Raw genomic sequence first — 19,536 nt, forward strand, 5'->3', positions numbered from 1 at the left:
ATTTACAACTAGTTATATTCGCTGACACGCACAGATACATACGAATACATAACAATGATACAGTAATAAAGAATGAAGTTTTTATGGAAACTATCCTAAAGCAAACGGAAGAGAAAATAATACATACAATAACATTTTATACTAAATAAACTTAAAGCTTATATTAAAAAATACTTACACACGAGGCAAACTATTCGGTACATTGACTATATCGAGATCAGAGCTGTACAAAACAAATACGATCGCTACCAACTTAACTTTAATATTAGTTTTTACCAGAAGTGATATACTGTCAGCGGAGAACTATATTTTTAAAATATTATCTATATTTTTGATGTGTAACATATCTATCCTCTAACATGATATTTGTGAGTCTGTCTGAATCTGTAAGTGATTTCGCTTAAGTTGTAAATTGTGAAAGTTTATTCTAAGCAAAATTAAAGATTTTTTTATCGATAAACTCAAATTCTAACTGAACTTAATGTACACTATTTGACATTAAAAAATATATTGAAGAATCGCGAAGTTTCGCGGGCGACCCACTAGTATGTCGTTGAATGGAACCAACCCATTTTCCGAAAGCATTTATATTGTTAATGTTGTTTATTACGAATGTACAATGTCAGATGTAACACTTCAAATGCGACTACTGTAAGACTCGGTTTTTATTATAAATGTAAATACATTATTTTAAGGCAGTGATAAAGGATTTAACCATTTTACTGTTACAATTATTTGGAAGAAATTCAGCAGGTTTTCTTTGTCAAGTGAAAGCCAAGTCCTTTTTTTTATATCATAGGTTGGCGGTCGAGTATATGGGTCACCTGATGGTAAGTGGTCACCACCGCCCATAGAAAATGGCGTTCTAAGAAATATTAACCATTCCTTACATCACCATTGCGCCACCAACCTTGGGAACTAAAATGTTGTCTCCCTTGCACCTGTAGTTACACTGGCTCACTCACCCTTCAAACCGGAACACAACAGTACTCAGACTGTTGTTTGGCGGTATAATATCTGATGAGTGGGTGGTACCTACCCAGACGTGCTTGCACAAAGCCCTACCACCAAGTGATTCCTTTCTTTGTGAGTGATTAAATTCTTACGGTGTGTGATCAACTCCATAAAATTAACAAAGTCGCCGCTAAATTTAAGTAATTTGTCCTTTTGTTAGGTTCCTGTTGTTAAACTGCATACACTACCACACAGAAGAGTAACAGATTATATGTTTTAACAGAAATAACATCAGGGGTCAATATTTTAAATTTTTTTATTTTGCCCCTAGGTAAAATATTGCACTTTTTTTTCTACAGAACAAGTATCATATGTATAGCGACCGTTTTATCTCAAAGTACAAAGACATAAGACATTATAAGGAGAAAGTAAATGAAATATATGAAAAGAACTGTATACACTAGGGTCGAAAAATTAATATTTCTAACCGGAAATGCTACACGTTTCAGTAAATTAGTCATTCACTTATAGGTGGATCCACTCATATGCATATTGAAATTTGGCATTGATAATAATGCTAAGAAAATCATGGCATTCTATAAGACTTTTTACATTTCGTGTATCCTTTCTAAAAAGTGGATTATTTACATTATAACAACATAAGAGCTACCATAAACTAATGTCATCGTATCAAAACAATACCGTCTAATATTTATTATCTACTAGAGAGAATAGGCTATATAAATATCCTTGGACAAGTAACGGTTCAAGAATTGATCGTTACTGGAGATTCCATAAGATAACCGATCATGTCGGTCCTTTAAACATATGTCTTTATAAAAGTAATCATGAATATAATAAATATACCAGTACATAGAATGTCCACGAAAAATCGAAGTTATTCCCCTAAGTAGTCATAAAAATTCATCCAAGTCCGACTGTACTCGTGACTGCATTGATCAAAATGTATATAAACACATTAATAATAACATTCTTTGGTTTATTTTTTAATATAAAATATTGAACGTAATATCAGTTAGGTACTTATAGATTATAGAGGAATAAACAATATTGTGTGATAGCATTTTAAAACTTAACTTCACTACATACCTAGGTGCTTTTAAATAATTTCCCCAAGATCTAATTGATAAAAGTAATAAAAAAGAAGACAGATTTTATAGACAAGTTTATTGCCACGATATACATTTATTATCAATAAAACTTAGAAGTAAAACCAATTAAAACGGATTCAGTTATTTAGTATTTACACAAAATTAAACTCAGGAATAAACTCAGACTTTAAGTTCAGGCTTATTCATACATTAATTGAATGCACCAAATTATACTGTTACATTATAATATTAATAAATTGATTTCATACATTAACATCACATAACCACAAAGTTTCTAAAACTAATTATGTTCACTGGATTTTACAATTTGGATTTAACACTGCCTTCGTGTGAAACTGGTATGACTGTGTCGCGACGAACGACCGGTTTCCTAGGCGCAGTGATCGTAAGAATTCCATCCGAAGACAATCTGGATTCCACGGACTCTGGTCGACAACCCTCCGGTAATGCGTACCTCCTTACAAAATGTCTCGTAATGTAACCATCTTCATCCTTTTTCTCTTCATGCTTGCCTTCCACAACAATAAATCCATCCGCTGTTTTGACAGTAATATCATCTGGAGAAAAATCCTTAGCATGTAAACAAATACGATACTTATCTTTATCTTTTTTTATTGTTGTTTCATTTCTCCATGGAAAGTTTTCCAGCCAATCGATAGAACGCAAAACCATTTCGTCACCAAATAAAGGTTTCGTAGTAGGCCAAAAAGACATATTTGACTTTTATTATTCTAGAATGTTCAAACTGCGAGTTTAGTAAATAAACAAACTGTTTTACTCAGTCAGACGTCAGTACTCGGCTCAGCTGATACCGGAACGAACGAATGAATGAAGTTCTATATACGTATGTATATCTTAATTATTATTAATCGATGGTTATCAGTCAGTAAGTAAAGTTCATTTATTCACACTGGCAATGACAGAAAACAATGCTACCAATCTTATAAAATAATGACAATATAGATCGTACAGAACAAAATAAAATGATTAGATTTTTATTTATTACTGCACACTTCACTAATTCACTGTGCTATATTGTGCTTGAATATTTTCATTTTATTAAAAGACATATGTTTGTGCCATAATTAATTCTCTATTTAATTTGTTTATTTAAAAAGCACTTTTTGTTTGACGAATAATGGTATCTTTGATTTGATAGTTTTTTAGAGAGTTCTCAAGGACATTAAAATTATATCACTATTACAAGCATTACGAATTATTAATAAGCGCTTTAAGAATATCTCAATTTTTTTACAAATAAAATAATTATATTTCAGACATTCTGCTGGTCGAATTTACCAGGCTCCAAATAAATTCACTAGCTTTGCTTTCATATCAATAAATTAAGTTTTATCAGAGTAACCAAGCAATTCAATTACTCAAAAGTATTTCTTTGTGTTACGCACTTGTTAACGAAAATATATAGGTATATGTATGTAAACTCGAATGTTATCACTAATAAATTATAAATACCGCAATATCTACACGCAATTTTAAGATACCGACTAAGAATCAGTAAGTAATAATAAGAGTAACGCTGTTTTGATGTTGATATAAATAAATTGTTAAGGCAACTAACTATGAGTGAATACAAAATTGCGATTGTAACAGGTGCTAATAAGGGCCTAGGTTTTGCCATCGTCAAAGGTTTATGTCAAAATTTTAAGGGCTCAGTATATTTAACATCACGAAACGAAGATCGTGGTAAGAATGCTTGTCAAGAATTACAGAAATTAGGTTATACACCTCAGTACTACCAGCTCGACGTAACCGATGAAAAAAGTGTGTTCAATTTATGTTCATTTTTAAAATCACGTAAGATTGATTTGTTAATAAACAATGCTGGAGTTCTGTTTCTGAAAGATTCAAAAGAATCTAAGATTAACCAAGCAGAACAAACTTTATTAATTAACTTTTTCGCTTTAGTTAACTTTACTGAAGCAATTTTACCTTTTATGAATGATCATAGTACTATTCTCAATATTTCAAGTTCGTCTGGACACTTATCACGAATACCTTCAGAGAAGTTAAGAAAAGAAATAAGCAATCCTAATCTTAGCTTAACTGATTTAAAGAGTTTAATGAAGAAATACATAGATTCTGTAAAATTTAACAGAGAAATTTTAGACGGCTGGGGCGATTCGCCTTATGTGGTGTCAAAAGTTGGTTTAAATGCCTATACTTTTATACTGAATCGGAGATTTAAAGAAAGAGGTATGTAAAATTGTATAGAAATTAATATACATATATAAATAAATAAATTGTATTTATAAGTGGAGACAACAGCCATTTCCCGTGGCTGTCAGTCGTTTATCAGTCGTTTATAGAAAATTTATAATCGTCCTAGCCCTCATATTATATATAAAAAACCAGATTCATCGTACATAAAGTTGTGAAGAAGTAACAAATGCACCAATTAATTATAAATGCGATTTATTGTATGATATATCAATTTGTATTTTCCAAATTAATCAAATAGAACTGTGTAGTTGGTAACTATTGAACATTAGGTTTATTTTATGGTATTATTTAAGTATAACTTAAATCCACCTTCTATTTATTAATGCTGAACGTTGTCCAATTGACGAAAAAGACGGTGTTAATACAAAATAGCGTTTCAAAAACCGGTTTTTATAGTTATAAAAATACCGGAACGTAGACGTACCAATTGACTACCTGAAGATAAATGCTTGAGTGTATCAATTCAACTATTTAAAAATGTTTCTCCAATCATGAAAAAAAATAACTTGTTTCCACTTCGAATGTTACTGATAAATAATATGTAATAGTACATAAATAAAATTAAAACATTGTTTCAGGTATTTTAGTAAATTGCGTGCACCCCGGTTATGTAATGTCAGATATGACACGAGGAGCTGGTACTGTGAGTCCAGAACAAGCTGCTGAAGTGGTGATGAAATTAGCACTTACACCTGAAACCGGCGGTTTATATGTATGGCACAATGGTGACACTGTACCATGGGATGGACCGGATCCACGGGGATATATTGACGGAAAACCTTTATAATATAACCTTAAATACATCCATATCATTTGTGTAACACAAAACAGCAATTAATTAAGAATTAAGTCATTTAAATTTTCTAAGTTTGGGAAATAAATTGCGAACCATTTATTTTTCTTTGAATCATTGTCAATTTCAATAATCAATGACATAATTAGGAATGAAGATGAAATATATCTTTTCGGATATTTCCGTACTTAACATTTCGCACAAATTGACAATTTTTTTTTTTTTATAATGGTTCAATAGTTTGATAAAAAATATTTTTCTTAGGGTATAAAAGTGTAATTTATTTGATCTTGTTACTATAATAGCTTTTAGTCATGAATCTATTTGAATTTTACTTGGTCATATTAAGTGATATAAATATTTCAGAACATTTTGTTTATTATATTTCTTATAACATTAAATATATACTTTATTTACTTATCTTGTATGTTATTTGTAATTACATTATGCCTGTAATATATTGCGGTAATGTAGGTGTATGTATTAAAAGAATCAGTGATAATACTTCAATTTTAATGATCTTTTCAATGATGAATAATGGCTCAATAATGTACAAAACTGAACCGATAAATTGGCATCTCATTTTTATATAGAAAAAATAATCTGATGTAACAGGGCTATGTTCTAGCAAGTATATAATATATAACGAATATACATATATCTTCAGTCGAGAATATTAACAGAACGAAATCTAAGAAATATGATAAGACGCGGGGAGCCGAAACTATAAGATATAGTAAAAATAAATCAAACATTTTTTTTAAATAAAACAAATAGGTTAATTTATTTTACAAATTCCTTTGTTATCATATTTCTCTCGTTTAAAATATGCTCTCTTAATACAAAGATTTATCGATCACATCACCAACGGAAAGAGAATAATAGAAAATATAGTATCCGCTGTTTTTGAGGCGGTGGGTCTACTTGGCGTCGATGCACTCGGCGGGGTGTTGCGCGTTCTTAGCTGGGGCGAAGCCCGGGGGCAGGGGGATCGCATTGTAGGGCGCGCCGTGTTGTAGGGGCCACATCTTTTGCTGTGGCCACTGGGGGAGCTTGACACCGTTGGGCTGCACTTGCAGGTGGTTGAAGCGCGCGAAAAGCTCTTGCTGCTGCTGACTGAGGGTCCCCTGCGCTGGCGGTGCCTTGCCGAAGTTAACCGAGGTCGACATGATGGCAGGGTCCATCTGTGTCCAGTCTGAGAACATTGCGTTGTTCGAATTGTAACCTGGAATCGTTTATGCCGTTGAACTCACAGTGTTAAGCAAATTAGAGTGAGTCTCTAATGCTATAATGCTGATGTTCCAGCAAATCGGCTACGATTTTATAAATAGAAGTCATATCATGTATAATTTTTATTTATCTTTACCCAGATTACACAAAATATTGTACACAACGATTAAGAAATTACTATATCCGTTCTGCTATATAAAAAAATATTATGATTAATTTACTTTGATGGTGTGTCTGGTGGCGGGGTACTCCGATGCCGAACGCGTTCATGTGGCTGAAACCGGGCGGAGGCAGACGTGACCGGCGCACGCAATCCATATTGTCACTGGAATATTTATAATTATAGTTGTAGCAAAAAGAACATACATAAAAAACAAAACAAAATGATTTCTTTAAAATTTGTCCAGAACAATCTAGATTTCTCGAACAAACCGAATACTACAGAAATAAAAAGATGCGTTACTTTAGCCGTCACAGGTGACACTTTTAGTGCAAGGTGACATGTTTTACAAAATAATAGTGTATTTATATTAAAAATCAACTGATATTTTAACAATCCTTATTATAATAATATTAGCAATACTAGGTGAAATACTAAGGTCTTTATAGAAGCATTTATTTACTTTATGAACTTTTCCATAAAATCGTTATATTTTAAAATAACTTTTCTCAGAAACCGTAAAAATAGTAACTTAGTATGTGTTAATTTCCAAAACAATTTTGTTTGCAAATACAATATAAATACGATTTGCGAGAGCAAATTACGCGTTTACTATTGCAACTACGGTTACTTAAAGCAATCGAATAGTTAAAGCAATTGATAGTGAATTATAAGTAACTGTGATAAAATGTGACGCACACATACCCGCTGGAGATGGTGTTGTGTTTGACCTCGGTCTCCATCATCTCCGCGAAGGCCTTCTGCGTCTCCTTGAAGGGGTCGAAGTCGAGGTCGTCGTCCCCGTCGCCGGCCGCGCGCCCGCCCGCCGCGCCCGCGCCGCCCCCGCACGCGCTCACGTCGTTTGCACGCATGTTGCTCATTCTGGAACATAGCATACTAATATTGAGGGTATTGCAGTATCTTTAATTAATTAAAATCCAAAACAATTGATAAATAGTAGCTTAAGGATTATTGATATTAGCAACAATATATTGATGTCCGATATTAGTAAACCATGAAGACACAACCCAAATTAAACGTATAAAAGTAAATTTAATGATTTTCATAAACTCGAATAAATTATTTTTATAATTGACAAGTAATTTTTTTTTAAAACTAAATCCAGCATACATCTAGATTGTGATATTCATATATTAATGCCAGATTCTTATATTTAACGAAACATAATTGAAGATTAATTACCGATCTTTATTGAGTTATAACGTGTAGCCATTGAAATTATTCCTATTTGTCGCATACATGCGACGTCGAAACTTACTAAGCTTTTGAAACACTATAATCCGTAAGAATGACGAATTTAAAGTCACAGTCAAAACTTACACTATTAATTATCAAAATAAAATCTACTTCTGGTACGGAAAGAAACCCCTTAGACCTAAGAAGGAGCGACGATAGAAACTCAGAGAAACATATTTTTTTGAACCTATATTTTTTTTCAAGAATTGTATTTACTAAGCAAGTTTTAATCATTCTATTTGAAATGACCTTGAGGCGATATTATCTTTCCAAGATGTTATCATCTAAGAAATAATTAGGTTAATAATATTATTTAACAGAATAGTTCCTTAAAGATTTTACGGTTGAATAATTTTGACCTTTCTGGGTGGGATCCTATTGTAAAAACGCATATATTGCCTAACACAAGAATTTTAACACTGTGCAATCGGGTAACATTTGCAACTAGCTTAATAAGGTTGTTCTTAATACTGATAACATGATGATCGTCACAATTTCTTTAAGTCTTATACTTTTATGTTACATGTTTACAGCACATTATTAAGTATATATTCAGAAGCGTCAAGCAAGATTTTAATTTATTTAAAATTTTTGTTTAAAGAATGTTTGGTGCCCTAGTTATATATTGTTACTATTATAATGGCTTATTGATTGTAGTAACTGGACATAAATGACATTGCTAACATCAAATTCATGAGTTCACAAAACCAGGACTTATGTTATCGCTTCTAGTGTAGCAACATTTTAAGTACCTGTGCTTGTGCTCCATCTCAAGTCTCTCCGCGCTGAGCATGGCGTGTGGCGGCAGGTCTCGTTCGAGACGCCTCTCTTCGCCTCGAGCCAGCAGCAACCGCATCTGTTGCGCCTTGTGGAAGTCCGTGAAGAACTTATCCATAGTCTCAGCCTGATAACGACCTTCGCTCTGTAAAGTGATGTGTCAATTACGTATAGGTTACTTATTATAGCTACATCAACTCGACTGATTAATTATTTTTTTTAGTGTAGATTTTTTTATCTAAGAATTTGAAACAAGTTAAAAATATACATGTTTCATGTACTTTATGATATTATTTAATTTTAACTATCATTGTTTTGTTATCGACAAACAAAATTGATGGTGTTATATTTGAAATAAAATCATTTCCAACTCACAGCAGACTGTGGCGTATCGAATCCATTGACGAGACCGCTCTGCATCTGTGAGTTTTGCATCTGCGGCATCTGCTGTGTGTGCAACATGAACCCACCCATAGAACTGCCCATGGAACTTCCCATTGAATTTGCAGCTAAACTGTTCGTGCCCATAGAGTTCGCCAATGTATTTGCGGAAATAGGATTAGACAAGGAGTTTGCGGTTAGTGTGTTTGTTATTGTGTTCCCTAAAGAGCTTGAGCCCATTGAATTGTCTACTCTCATACCGAACGGTGGAAGCATATTGTGATTTGGATGAAAATTAGCACCTGAAAAGACACAGGCTGTTTACGTTAATCTCGATTAAACAAACATTGCTTTAATATCACATATAAAAAAAGTAATCTGAAATGTAGTATGTCAGTGTCAAGATTATTATTGAATTCAATATAACGATGATTCTGAACGTAAACGTTTACCTTACCTAATAATTCACTAGCAGACTCAAGTCCTATACTAGAATTTGGCACATAATGCTTTGGTTCCACCATTACATTATGCTGCCTAGCCAGCATTTCGTTCTGTCTCATTAGCAGGCTGCTCCGACTGCGTTCTCTGAGCAGCATTTCCTTCTGGTCCATCAGACCATGGTTAATTTGACTAATCTGCCTATCATTACCTAGATAACTCATTGTATCCCTGTCTAACAACCCGTAACCATTCACTAGTGGGGTTTTCATTTGAGGCAATAAATGGTTATTATCGACTAGCCCTGCGAGCATTTCTCTATGCCTTTGCATCATCATAACTTCGTTATTGGCATCATTTAGTAGATTGTGTGTATTATCGTCGTCTAGTAGGCTGTGATCGCTGTTGTCTAATAAATCGTGGTTTTCCAACAGGCTGTGTCTATCTGATTCCAATTCATCTAATTCATTTGATAAATAGCTCTGTGTGTCGTTATCGAAGACTGAGTTTTGCTGTGTCTGCGTACTATTTGGACTAGTCTGTTCTGGTTTGCTATCGACAATTTCTGTTTCGCTTGTTTCATTTATAATACTATTACTATTCTTCTGTTTTGATTTGCTTTCTGATTTGCTTTTCTTGCTAGGCTGTCCATTTGTGTTATTGCTGTCCTTATTACTTCTGCTTGGCTTGCTGTCTGTGTGATTTTCTTTGCTATGTTTTGTTTGAGACTGTTGTGTTTGTAGCTGCGTTGGACTGGACGATTCTGATGTGCCATTTTCTTGTGACTTAACTGGAAAAGAATATAACATGTGTAAACAACGGTATTTTTTTTAAAACACGATTAATAATGCAAATGGTGGTTAGTTTTAGGAACATAATATTTAATAAAATATATATCCTAAAAATAATTTCAATCTTTTCAGTTCTATAATGTTGCAAGACTGCTGCATTTTCATGAACTAACCTGTATGCGGCTTGGGACTGTTCTGTTTCCGGGCGGGGCTGTCTGCGGGTGGTGACGATCCAAGGCTGGGCCAAGCCTCTTTGCCAACACTTGTGCCATTAGTGCTACTATTGCTGCTGCTACTGCCGTTACTGTTGCCGTTACCATTTACCGAATCTTTCTTTGATCTATTGTGAGTGACGGATGTTACAATTAGTAAAAAACATACTTTAATCAAGTAGACTTTTACAAGCACTTTTAAATGGTCATTTTACAAAATATTAATATTATAAATATTAATAATATATAACCAGTTGGAATGTAGATTCTACTAAGCACCGGCAATCACTATTTACTCTTTTCCAACAAACATGTGCATGCATAATCATTAATTACAATTAAATTTATGTGCGCCCATATGAAAATCAACAAATACTATCTCCAAGCTTTTTTATCATCAATGTTATACTCAAACAGTATAATATGCCTTGTTTATTAATACTTTTTAATATTAAAAAAATAAAATGATCTGCGGTATTTTATTAAAGATACGATAAATTCATAATTCATATATGCATTGCAATACAAAACGAAATAAATATAAATTACATTGAAAAAATACACATTTGTGTATTTAATATATTAACGACATAAGATATACTTACTTAGATGTGCTGACTATATTTATTTGAGACGATGTGATCACTGTTGTCGGTATAAAGTTCGATTGATTACCTGAAATGATATTTTAACGATAATTAGATTCACTTCATTAAAAATAATCTTAATAAAATAACCTTGAAACATAAATATCCTGGCTTACCATCTTTAGAACTGCCTTTTTCTGCATTCGTACTAGAATTACCTGAAATGGATAACATATAATAAATTAAGAATATCAATTACTCCGTTCCATTTTACTTTATTTATATAGGAATAACAACTACATTTTATAATAAAAAGTATATTTATTACTTGGCCTCAATTTCAATGCCATATTTATTGTACTATTAAAACAACTACAAGTTTTTTTTTTATTTTGTTTACATCATTCTGTTAATTAATAGGTGCATTTGTGTCCGTCGCCTTATTTACAGCATAAATATGATATCTTGTAGGTTCATTGGCTAACTTATAAGATTGCTGATCCTAAGGTCTGTACATACGAGAGATGTGGGCGTATACAAGTGTACAATTTTGTATCAAACCATGTGATTTCATGTAGGTATATAACATAAAACTTATTATTTAATATTTTCAAATAATATGTCCGTGTATGTATGTATGATGAGTACACCGATTTTCTGTAAATACATTTATTTTTCTTTTGCACAAATTATTTCCTCACTAGCTAAGATAAGCTGGTAGTATACTTTTATCATTAAGTCTGTGTTTTGTACAACATATAGTAAATAATTGTGTTTGTGTGTATAGTTAATGAATGATAAATTTAATTTAATAATCCATCTTCGATAGGACGATAGACTGTATAAAGTTGGCAGGTTGTAGTGTGTAGCAAGTAGGTGGCAGGTGGCAGGTGGCAGGTAGCAGGTGGCAGATGAATGGGTGTTAGTAGTGTGTGATGCTCACCATCTTGCGCGTGCTTGTCGTCGGGGCGGTCTCGCTGCGCCTGCAACAGTTGCTGATGAAGGCGCCGCTCGTAGACCTGGTGCAGTCCGGCATGCATCTCTTCTTTCGTGAACGATGCCTTTGGATCTCCTAAAATTATGCCACGATGTATTATTGATTCACTTTTAAGTAATCGATACTAAACCTAGCGACCTTACAGTTCATTTGGTCTCGATAATTATTTTAGTAGACAATTCAGGGAAATATGTCTTGGGTCACTGCCAAATATCATTTACATTCGGATCTGCTCGGCGGATAACAGAAGTACACTATTTATATGCGTGATTAATATGAATAGTTTATAGGCTATAATACTCAATTAATAATCTAAATATGTGCGTAAGATTTCCAGTAAACAAAATTATATTTTATTAAATTAAACACTTGTGCAAAATTTATATTTGTTACGTTTATTTGCTTGTAGATTTCAAAGGCACTGCTTTTAGTATTTTTAATTAATTGAATGTAAATACATTTTTTATTTTCCAGTGCTCTGTATAATATAGAATCTGAATGGTCGCCGCCTTTTGAACTCTTCCTGGCTCTCTGACTCTATCAACCCAAATACATATTGCTTTTTATTCTACTATTGTCTCGACGGTTAATTCCTTGAAAATAAAGCGTATTTGATGAAATAGGTTCAGTGTTCCAGTTCAATTACACATCCAAGGAACACGAGATCTCAGTAGCCAAGTTCAGTGGGACGTCGTCTTTCAAACAATAGTATCTTAATTATATTAGTATAAAGTAGAGGAGAGCGGCGGTACGGACCCAGCTCGTGCAGGTACATGCAGTCGGGCTTGGGACAGGGCATGTTCTTCATGAAGTTGGCGCAGTACTTGGTGGTGCCGAGCGAGCCCTTCAGCACGCGCCCGTCCAGCGTCACGTTGTTGACGCCCTGGATGGCGCGCAGCGCGTCCGCCGGGGACACGTACGTCACGTACGCCGACGCGGACGGACCCTGCAATGCGAAACAGGAGTGGCCACGCCCTATCATTTTTACGAATTCACAAAAATTTTAATATATATCTCGGACAATAAACAGTGTACAAAAATATTTTTTCGATTGTACGAATTTATATTTCTTTTAGTAGTAAACGATTTTTAGGACAACAGTCTATTTAACTATTTTTTCTATGGGAATCGATAAACATAGCTCTCACCTGTGACCCTGCGTATGCAGTACTTTGGTTTATAACTACTTTGTGAATTTTGCCGTATTTGCCAAAGTACTCTTGCCGCTTTAGGATCTGGAAATATAAGAAAAATATATGGTTATATGTAAATTTTTACACAAAAACAGAATAAACTGTGATATACAAACATAGATCTAAGTTTGTGGGGAAGGCGAAAATGTATAACTTTCCAACAACAAGGCTGTATGGCAAATAATGTTATAACTCTTATGCCAGTAATATATCTCAGTCTATTATTATTATTATTTATATATTAATACAGAAAACTTTTCTTGAAAACATTAATTTAAACATTAAGGTAAACCCATTTTTTTATTCTTATCTTATCATATAGATAATTTTGTTCTGGTATTATATTAATTTGTTTTCAAGATTTACTAGTAAGATTTTATAATACTGATGTCGTACCTCGGGGTCGGCGAGACGCACGGGTAGGCCGACGACGAACACGAGGTTGTTCTGGACCACACGAACGTTCGCGAGCGCTCGCCGAGACTCGAGAGTCTTGTTGCGTCGCTTCTGCTCGCGAGCTTTCTTCTCCGTCTTTATCGCGGCCACCTACAAAAACGAGTATTAAATTTTTAAAGTTTAATTTGTAAAAAATAGCCATAATTTAATCAATGCATATCATTTTCTTCTAGCTATAAAAAACTATATTTAGCACCATTTTCAACAATATTATTTTATTATTTTTTAGTGTTATCTATGCAACAACCAGAATATAATACACAGTAATTATAATTAAAAAACCTTAAAATCCTTATCAATATGTCATTGAATATCATCAGACATGCTATGTTATTTATTTTCATGGTAATTAATATACTATTCATGATTACTATAATAGTATGACAAAATATCATGTCCTCGTTTAACTTAATTATGAGTTTATGAGATTTTTCAAGCATAATTATAAAAGTAGTATCAAACAAAGATAGAAATGTGTGTACCTGTTCTTGACTGAGAGGAGTGAAATCTGCCGGGTTTTCCGGATAGGCCTTCCGACAAGCTGGACAAAGGCCATTCTCGCCCTCCCGAATACGATTCCAGCAAAACCTGCATATCTGAAAGATAATATTGTAAATTTCTTAAATAATTCATTAGATATGATAAACACTTAAGGATCTTACTGTTACATAGTTATTTCTTATTATTTTATTGTTATAATAACATACATACAATATACTGTATATATTTTACATTGGTATAATTTGACTTATGATTGTCATGCAACAGTTTACAAAATAAAAGTCAAAAGCACTTGTAAGAGCTTACTTCAATAAGGCTTCAACCTGTTGCTGTTTCTATATATTTCCCCCTTAAAAACTTAAATAAATTGTTGTATAAAAAAGGTCACAACATTAATTAGTGAATCATTATTTTACCTACCATTTAGGTATAATGTACTCATGTATTAGATATTGGTACCCTTCCTAGATAAAATACTTAAGCCTAAGTATATTAATAGGAAAATTAATGCAATCTCTTTCTGATGTGTTATAAAGGTAAGTAAAGTTTTAGTACAAGTATTTTAAACCTCTAGAGATTTTCTTCAACATCAGTGTATGTGTTTATGAGATTTATAATATAATATGATATAATAAACATAACTCACTTGATAACCACATGTGCACGGATAGAAGTGGAGATCGTCCACTTCCAAGGGTTCCATACACAGGGGACATTCCACCTGAAATCAAAAAATATATTATGAATAAACACTATTGTATATTACAAATCAGAGGTAGGCAAACAATTTACAATTTACACAGTCTTCTTAATCTGCAATTCTTTAAGGCCTTTCTTGAACAGACCAACAAGAAAGTAGTCCTTAGACCAGCTAAGGGACTGGGCTATAAGTACACTGTATTTTACAGTTTATTAAACCCAATATTGTTTAGTAACTTGGTTAAAAGACGTACATATATGTATATGCTATTTACTGCAGCATTTTGTAATTTTATAGAATTTAATTTTATTCTATTCTGTACATTCAGGTAATATTAGTAGTTCCTTAAGGTTTTTTTTTACTTTAAATTAATTGTTAGTTTTTTTTATATTCAATATAATATACAAGCTGGTTGTATTAGTATAAACTAAAAATAAATGAATATCAATAATATTTGTTAGTTTTCAGTTTTAAATATATATTTACTGGCGGATATATTAACTGCGGCAATCGAAACATTAAAAATGTCATTCCGATTGTACAAAGTGTGTGACGTACAAATATTCGTTTCGCGAAAACCATCCATCTTCATGATCTAGCCTATGTGATTCTAAACTCTTGATAGAATATTATTTGTAATACAATGTATTTCACCTTAAAAGAATGGAGATCAACCGGAAATCATATAAAGATCTGACAAATGCCGAGAAAACGTTTTAAAGAAAGTATTATTATTAGCAAGACGCATAACTCTGTACTAATATATTGAATAAAATTTGAAAAACTTAAACTGTGTCTCTTTAATATGTATGTTAACAACACTAAATTAATGTTAGTGTACTAAATGTTACCCAAAGATAAAATAATTAAAAAAACACTCACTATATAATTCTATAGACATTAAAATTAATTTATGTGTAACAATTTACGATTAAAATTATAATAAATAATATATAAAAATTAATTCACATTATATACGTAATTTATGTAAATATTTAAATAAATTAAAAGAATGACAACAAATCATTACTAAAATACACCTTAATAATTACAAAATAATTAGTAAAACCTATTTTGTTTTCAACATGTCTTGTTTAGGCCACACCCACCAATCACAACTTGTAATCTTTATGGATACCTCATTAATATTAATGGACAGTTCAAATACAGTTAGTATTTATTACTTTATCTATTGACCCAGTTTAAACGAAAACCAAAAAATACTAATACAATTTCAAACACACTGTCATTAAAACAGCTTGTTAATGTCGCAAAGGCTTCCTGCCTCCTAGTAAGGAAAAAAAAATAGGGAAATTAATCAGTCATCATATTCCTCCATTGTTAATATATCAACTACATAGAAATCTTTAAATTATGTTCGGATACCCTCATAATGGAAACCAAAACATACTATAAAGATATCAGATTTTTTTACAAGTTTTCCAGAAACTTTTTTGTTGAATGGTTGTTAATGGTATAAAATCATTTGTCCTGTATTGAGCTATGTCTCACTAAAAAATTCTTATATCAGAAGTAATAAAAAATGTCATAATTATATAATACATGTTTATATTATATATATATATATATATTTCATCCCATCAAAACCCGTCTGACGTGACCACCAACAAAAGCATATCAAAGAACATTTGTCATCAAGAAAATGTCTGAATGTTCAAGTTTGTACACTCTACACTATTAAGTAAATAAATTAAGGTGTTACAGCTGCTACTATTACTTTATTTTATTAAAATATTTATAAAAAAAATATTTTTGCATACCAAAAACTATATCCTATTAGTACGAACGAACCAGAAACTTATTGGGACCCTTAAAGTTTTTAGTTATGAGTTTTAGTTAAAGAAACATTAGAATTTGAGTACATTATTTTTCCATTAATCAATAAAACTATATTGACTATACTGACCATATTTTCATATCATATTACAAGAAATAAATCACCAACATGTATAGATCATACATAACAATAATCTGTAGCTAAAATAAAGATTATTAGACCATAGAAATGTAAATAAAGAATGTATAAATAAAATTCCACTTCACAATTTAACTTGTTAGTATATCAATTAAATACTTCCATTATAATTTTCTTTCCTTTTAACTTAGTACTAAAAAGTTATTATAAATCATTTTGAAATTGACAACTGTTTTAGTCTGATATAAGCAAAACCATTGACATGCATTGTTTGCTATGTATTATATACTAAAACCTTTTCAAAAACATGCAGCACTTGGTAAAAGTTTTAAGTAAAAAAAAAGATGTCTCCTCATTTATTACTAAGATTTATGTAAAAGTCATATTATTATTATCATTGAATAGAGCTTTTGGAATATGATTATTATACATAAGCTTGTATAGAAATTATAGACTGTTTCAATAAAATTGTACCTTATTAATACAGGTATTCAAAATTCTAAACAATGATTATGCTTGTGATTTAATATCTCTCGAAATTACCTGCTCTTCTCCACTCTGATTCAACACTGACATCCTAGCCCTAAGAGCTAAATGTTCTGTACTTTTCAGTATATGTGAACAAACCCGTGCCTCTTTTACCTGAAATTAAACAACACATTTATATATCGAAAAATACACATACAACAACAAACCATGAACAAACTGTACTCATATTAGTATTTTATTTAATTGAGAACCTCTATGTATATTAAATTTGGCACTTCAACACACAAACAAACATATTTATTGGGTTATAAGATATTTATCATTTTGAAATACTGAGTGAATACACGCAAATAAATCCTCAGTATATTGCAGAGAACGTAAGGTATTTGATGAGATGTAATCAAAGCTTCAATGATATGTTATGTAAGTAATATTAGAAAGGTATGTATGTGATTAGCTGTTAGCATTTAGAATTGCTATTGTAAGTTATGGAGTATATTGTTGAAATTTCAGTTAAAAAAAATACTTTTATATAAAGTTACATATACAATTCAAAATTACACATAACTCATACAAAATTATACTTAAAGATATTTTCCTTATTACTGTTAAACAAGAACATTTTATAAATATTCTAAATTACATACAAAAAAATATGTTATTTGATTTATTTCTGAATAAATGTAATACATGAAAAAATAATAGAAAACTTGATACAATATACCATTCAAATTACTCTTTAAAATATCCGAATATAATTATGTATTTGGATAAAGAGCATTATAAAAAAATGTTTTCTGTGAAGTTCCTTTAACATTCAGAAAATTAAAGTATAGTATAGTTTTGAAAATATAATCAAAATTAAATATTTTTCTCTAGTAATGTGTATTTGATCAATCTTTTTAATGCAAGAAAAATAGAGTCTTAAACTATTGCATTCACTACTGGTCCTCTTTAAAATGTTGAAAAATCTGTTACAATTAAAAATATAAAGAATGAAATGTAATAATAAAAAACCTAAAACTGCAAAATATACTCAATCTTACTTATTTTTTAAATACTTTTCATATATTAATTAAATGAAAATCATTATTATAAAAATATAGTTATTTTTATAATAATTATCAGTTTTATATCTTAAGTGATTAGCATTTTATGTTAAAAATGATAAGTGTTATATTGTTTATAACAGTTTTATTTGTTTAGGTGAAAGTTACCTCGTATGAATTGCAATAAGTTATCCAAATATTAAAATAACATGTAAGCAAGAAAATGGAGAAATATTTAAATATGTTATTGTTTTTATGTACTTTATTTATGAATGAATCACAATAGATTCACAGAACAATAAAGTACTTTACCATTTAGATAGTTTTCATAAGAAATATCATATATGTAAGCCCTATAAAAACAATGTATCATAATATTATTGAAAAAAAATTATTACCCAAAGCTTGAATATGACTTTTAGTAAAAGTAAACAATGTAAGTAGGTTTTTTAGTAATAACTTGGAAAGATTAAGTGATTGCAACAATGACTCAACCTAGCTTTGACAAGTTCTTAATTTGACATTTCACAGTGGAAAAAACAATTCAATTCACTATATCTACGTAGGTCTGGAAATAAACTAAAATACTCAATCACTTATAGAAACAGTAAAATAATAATGCATAACACTAGTATACGGTTTACGTAGCATTTTATGTACCTACTATTACGCTAAAGTACGTCCGCCAGCTGCCATTCAAAAGAATATGTGGCATAAGTCAAACTTTCATTTCGTATAAGGATGCACTAAAAATAATTATAAACACTCGAGGCACTATATAAATCATTTAGAAATATTTACTCAATAATAACGTCGACCGATTCCAATTTTGGAGAAAATAAATCGATGTTTACCTTACGTCTCCTCTCAATGCAAATCTTTTTCTATTGCAGAATCAAGACTGCTAACCCTTCCGCTAGAGTCGTAGATGAATCCTCTAGAAGGGGCCTATATTGCGGTTCACGATTCAATTTAAATTAAAATGCAAAGCTGAAATAAATACAACTGTCCCGAAGATATTTTCTGCGAGTTACTATACATTTGTTTTATGAAATGGCCTAATCTTTTACAAGATTCCGTTCTGTGATTCCATAGACAATTCATTTGCTTTTTAATTTTGAATAATGAATGAGTATTTTATAAATTGTAATAAAATTATAAAAATACAAAAATATATTTAAATTATATATAATTATTGGTTTACGATTTAATAGAAAGTTTTAATTATTGTCTTCAATTACAAAATATTTTATATGGC

The 19,536-nt window shown here is 31.3% G+C and overlaps 3 protein-coding genes across 8 annotated transcripts; 1 reads left to right on the forward strand and 2 right to left on the reverse strand.

Moving 5' to 3' along the window:
• Nucleotides 1-2,387: 2,387 nt before the first annotated feature.
• LOC113393932 (protein lethal(2)essential for life-like) lies at nucleotides 2,388-2,759 on the reverse strand. Its single transcript, XM_026631057.2, has one exon. It carries the CDS (start codon nucleotides 2,757-2,759, stop codon nucleotides 2,388-2,390), a length of 372 nt encoding a protein of 123 aa, XP_026486842.2.
• An 859-nt stretch (nucleotides 2,760-3,618) lies between these two features.
• Nucleotides 3,619-5,247, forward strand: LOC113393922 (carbonyl reductase [NADPH] 3-like). The gene is made up of 2 exons (XM_026631045.2): nucleotides 3,619-4,301; nucleotides 4,907-5,247. The coding sequence occupies exons 1-2, from the start codon at nucleotides 3,668-3,670 to the stop codon at nucleotides 5,113-5,115; spliced, it is 843 nt and encodes a 280-aa protein (XP_026486830.2). The 5' UTR covers nucleotides 3,619-3,667; the 3' UTR covers nucleotides 5,116-5,247.
• Nucleotides 5,248-5,617: 370 nt separating this feature from the next.
• Nucleotides 5,618-19,377, reverse strand: LOC113393484 (uncharacterized). Of its 6 annotated transcripts, none has more exons than XM_026630402.2 (17): nucleotides 19,133-19,377; nucleotides 17,284-17,382; nucleotides 14,751-14,825; nucleotides 14,086-14,199; nucleotides 13,544-13,693; nucleotides 13,103-13,189; nucleotides 12,711-12,900; nucleotides 11,901-12,029; nucleotides 11,134-11,175; nucleotides 10,976-11,045; nucleotides 10,332-10,498; nucleotides 9,384-10,157; nucleotides 8,921-9,228; nucleotides 8,521-8,690; nucleotides 7,217-7,393; nucleotides 6,573-6,676; nucleotides 5,618-6,346 (listed from the first exon to the last, which is right to left on the reverse strand). In XM_026630402.2, the coding sequence occupies exons 2-17, from the start codon at nucleotides 17,314-17,316 to the stop codon at nucleotides 6,042-6,044; spliced, it is 2,895 nt and encodes a 964-aa protein (XP_026486187.2). In that variant the 5' UTR covers nucleotides 17,317-17,382; nucleotides 19,133-19,377; the 3' UTR covers nucleotides 5,618-6,041. The 6 variants fall into 6 exon arrangements, with proteins under 6 accessions (XP_026486187.2, XP_026486196.2, XP_064075265.1 ...); XM_026630411.2 differs by lacking the exon at nucleotides 19,133-19,377 and adding an exon at nucleotides 18,939-19,094; XM_064219195.1 differs by lacking the exon at nucleotides 19,133-19,377 and adding an exon at nucleotides 18,943-19,008 and having other exon boundaries at nucleotides 5,618-6,316.
• Between the last annotated feature and the right edge of the window lie 159 nt (nucleotides 19,378-19,536).

This window comes from Vanessa tameamea, chromosome 26, assembly GCF_037043105.1.
Source record: "Vanessa tameamea isolate UH-Manoa-2023 chromosome 26, ilVanTame1 primary haplotype, whole genome shotgun sequence".
NCBI classification, from domain to species: Eukaryota; Metazoa; Arthropoda; class Insecta; order Lepidoptera; family Nymphalidae; genus Vanessa; species Vanessa tameamea.

Coding starts and splice junctions, on each gene's coding strand:
- LOC113393922 (XM_026631045.2), top strand. CDS start 3,668: ATGAGTGAATACAAAATTGCGATTGTAACAGGTGCTAATAAGGGCCTA. Junction 4,302..4,906: donor TCGGAGATTTAAAGAAAGAG/GTATGTAAAATT, acceptor ACATTGTTTCAG/GTATTTTAGTAAATTGCGTG.
- LOC113393484 (XM_064219194.1), bottom strand. CDS start 18,993: ATGCCACATATTCTTTTGAATGGCAGCTGGCGGACGTACTTTAGCGTA. Junction 8,691..8,920: donor TCGATACGCCACAGTCTGCT/GTGAGTTGGAAA, acceptor ATCACTTTACAG/AGCGAAGGTCGTTATCAGGC. Junction 6,347..6,572: donor CCACCAGACACACCATCAAA/GTAAATTAATCA, acceptor AAACGATTCCAG/GTTACAATTCGAACAACGCA.
- LOC113393932 (XM_026631057.2), bottom strand. CDS start 2,759: ATGGTTTTGCGTTCTATCGATTGGCTGGAAAACTTTCCATGGAGAAAT.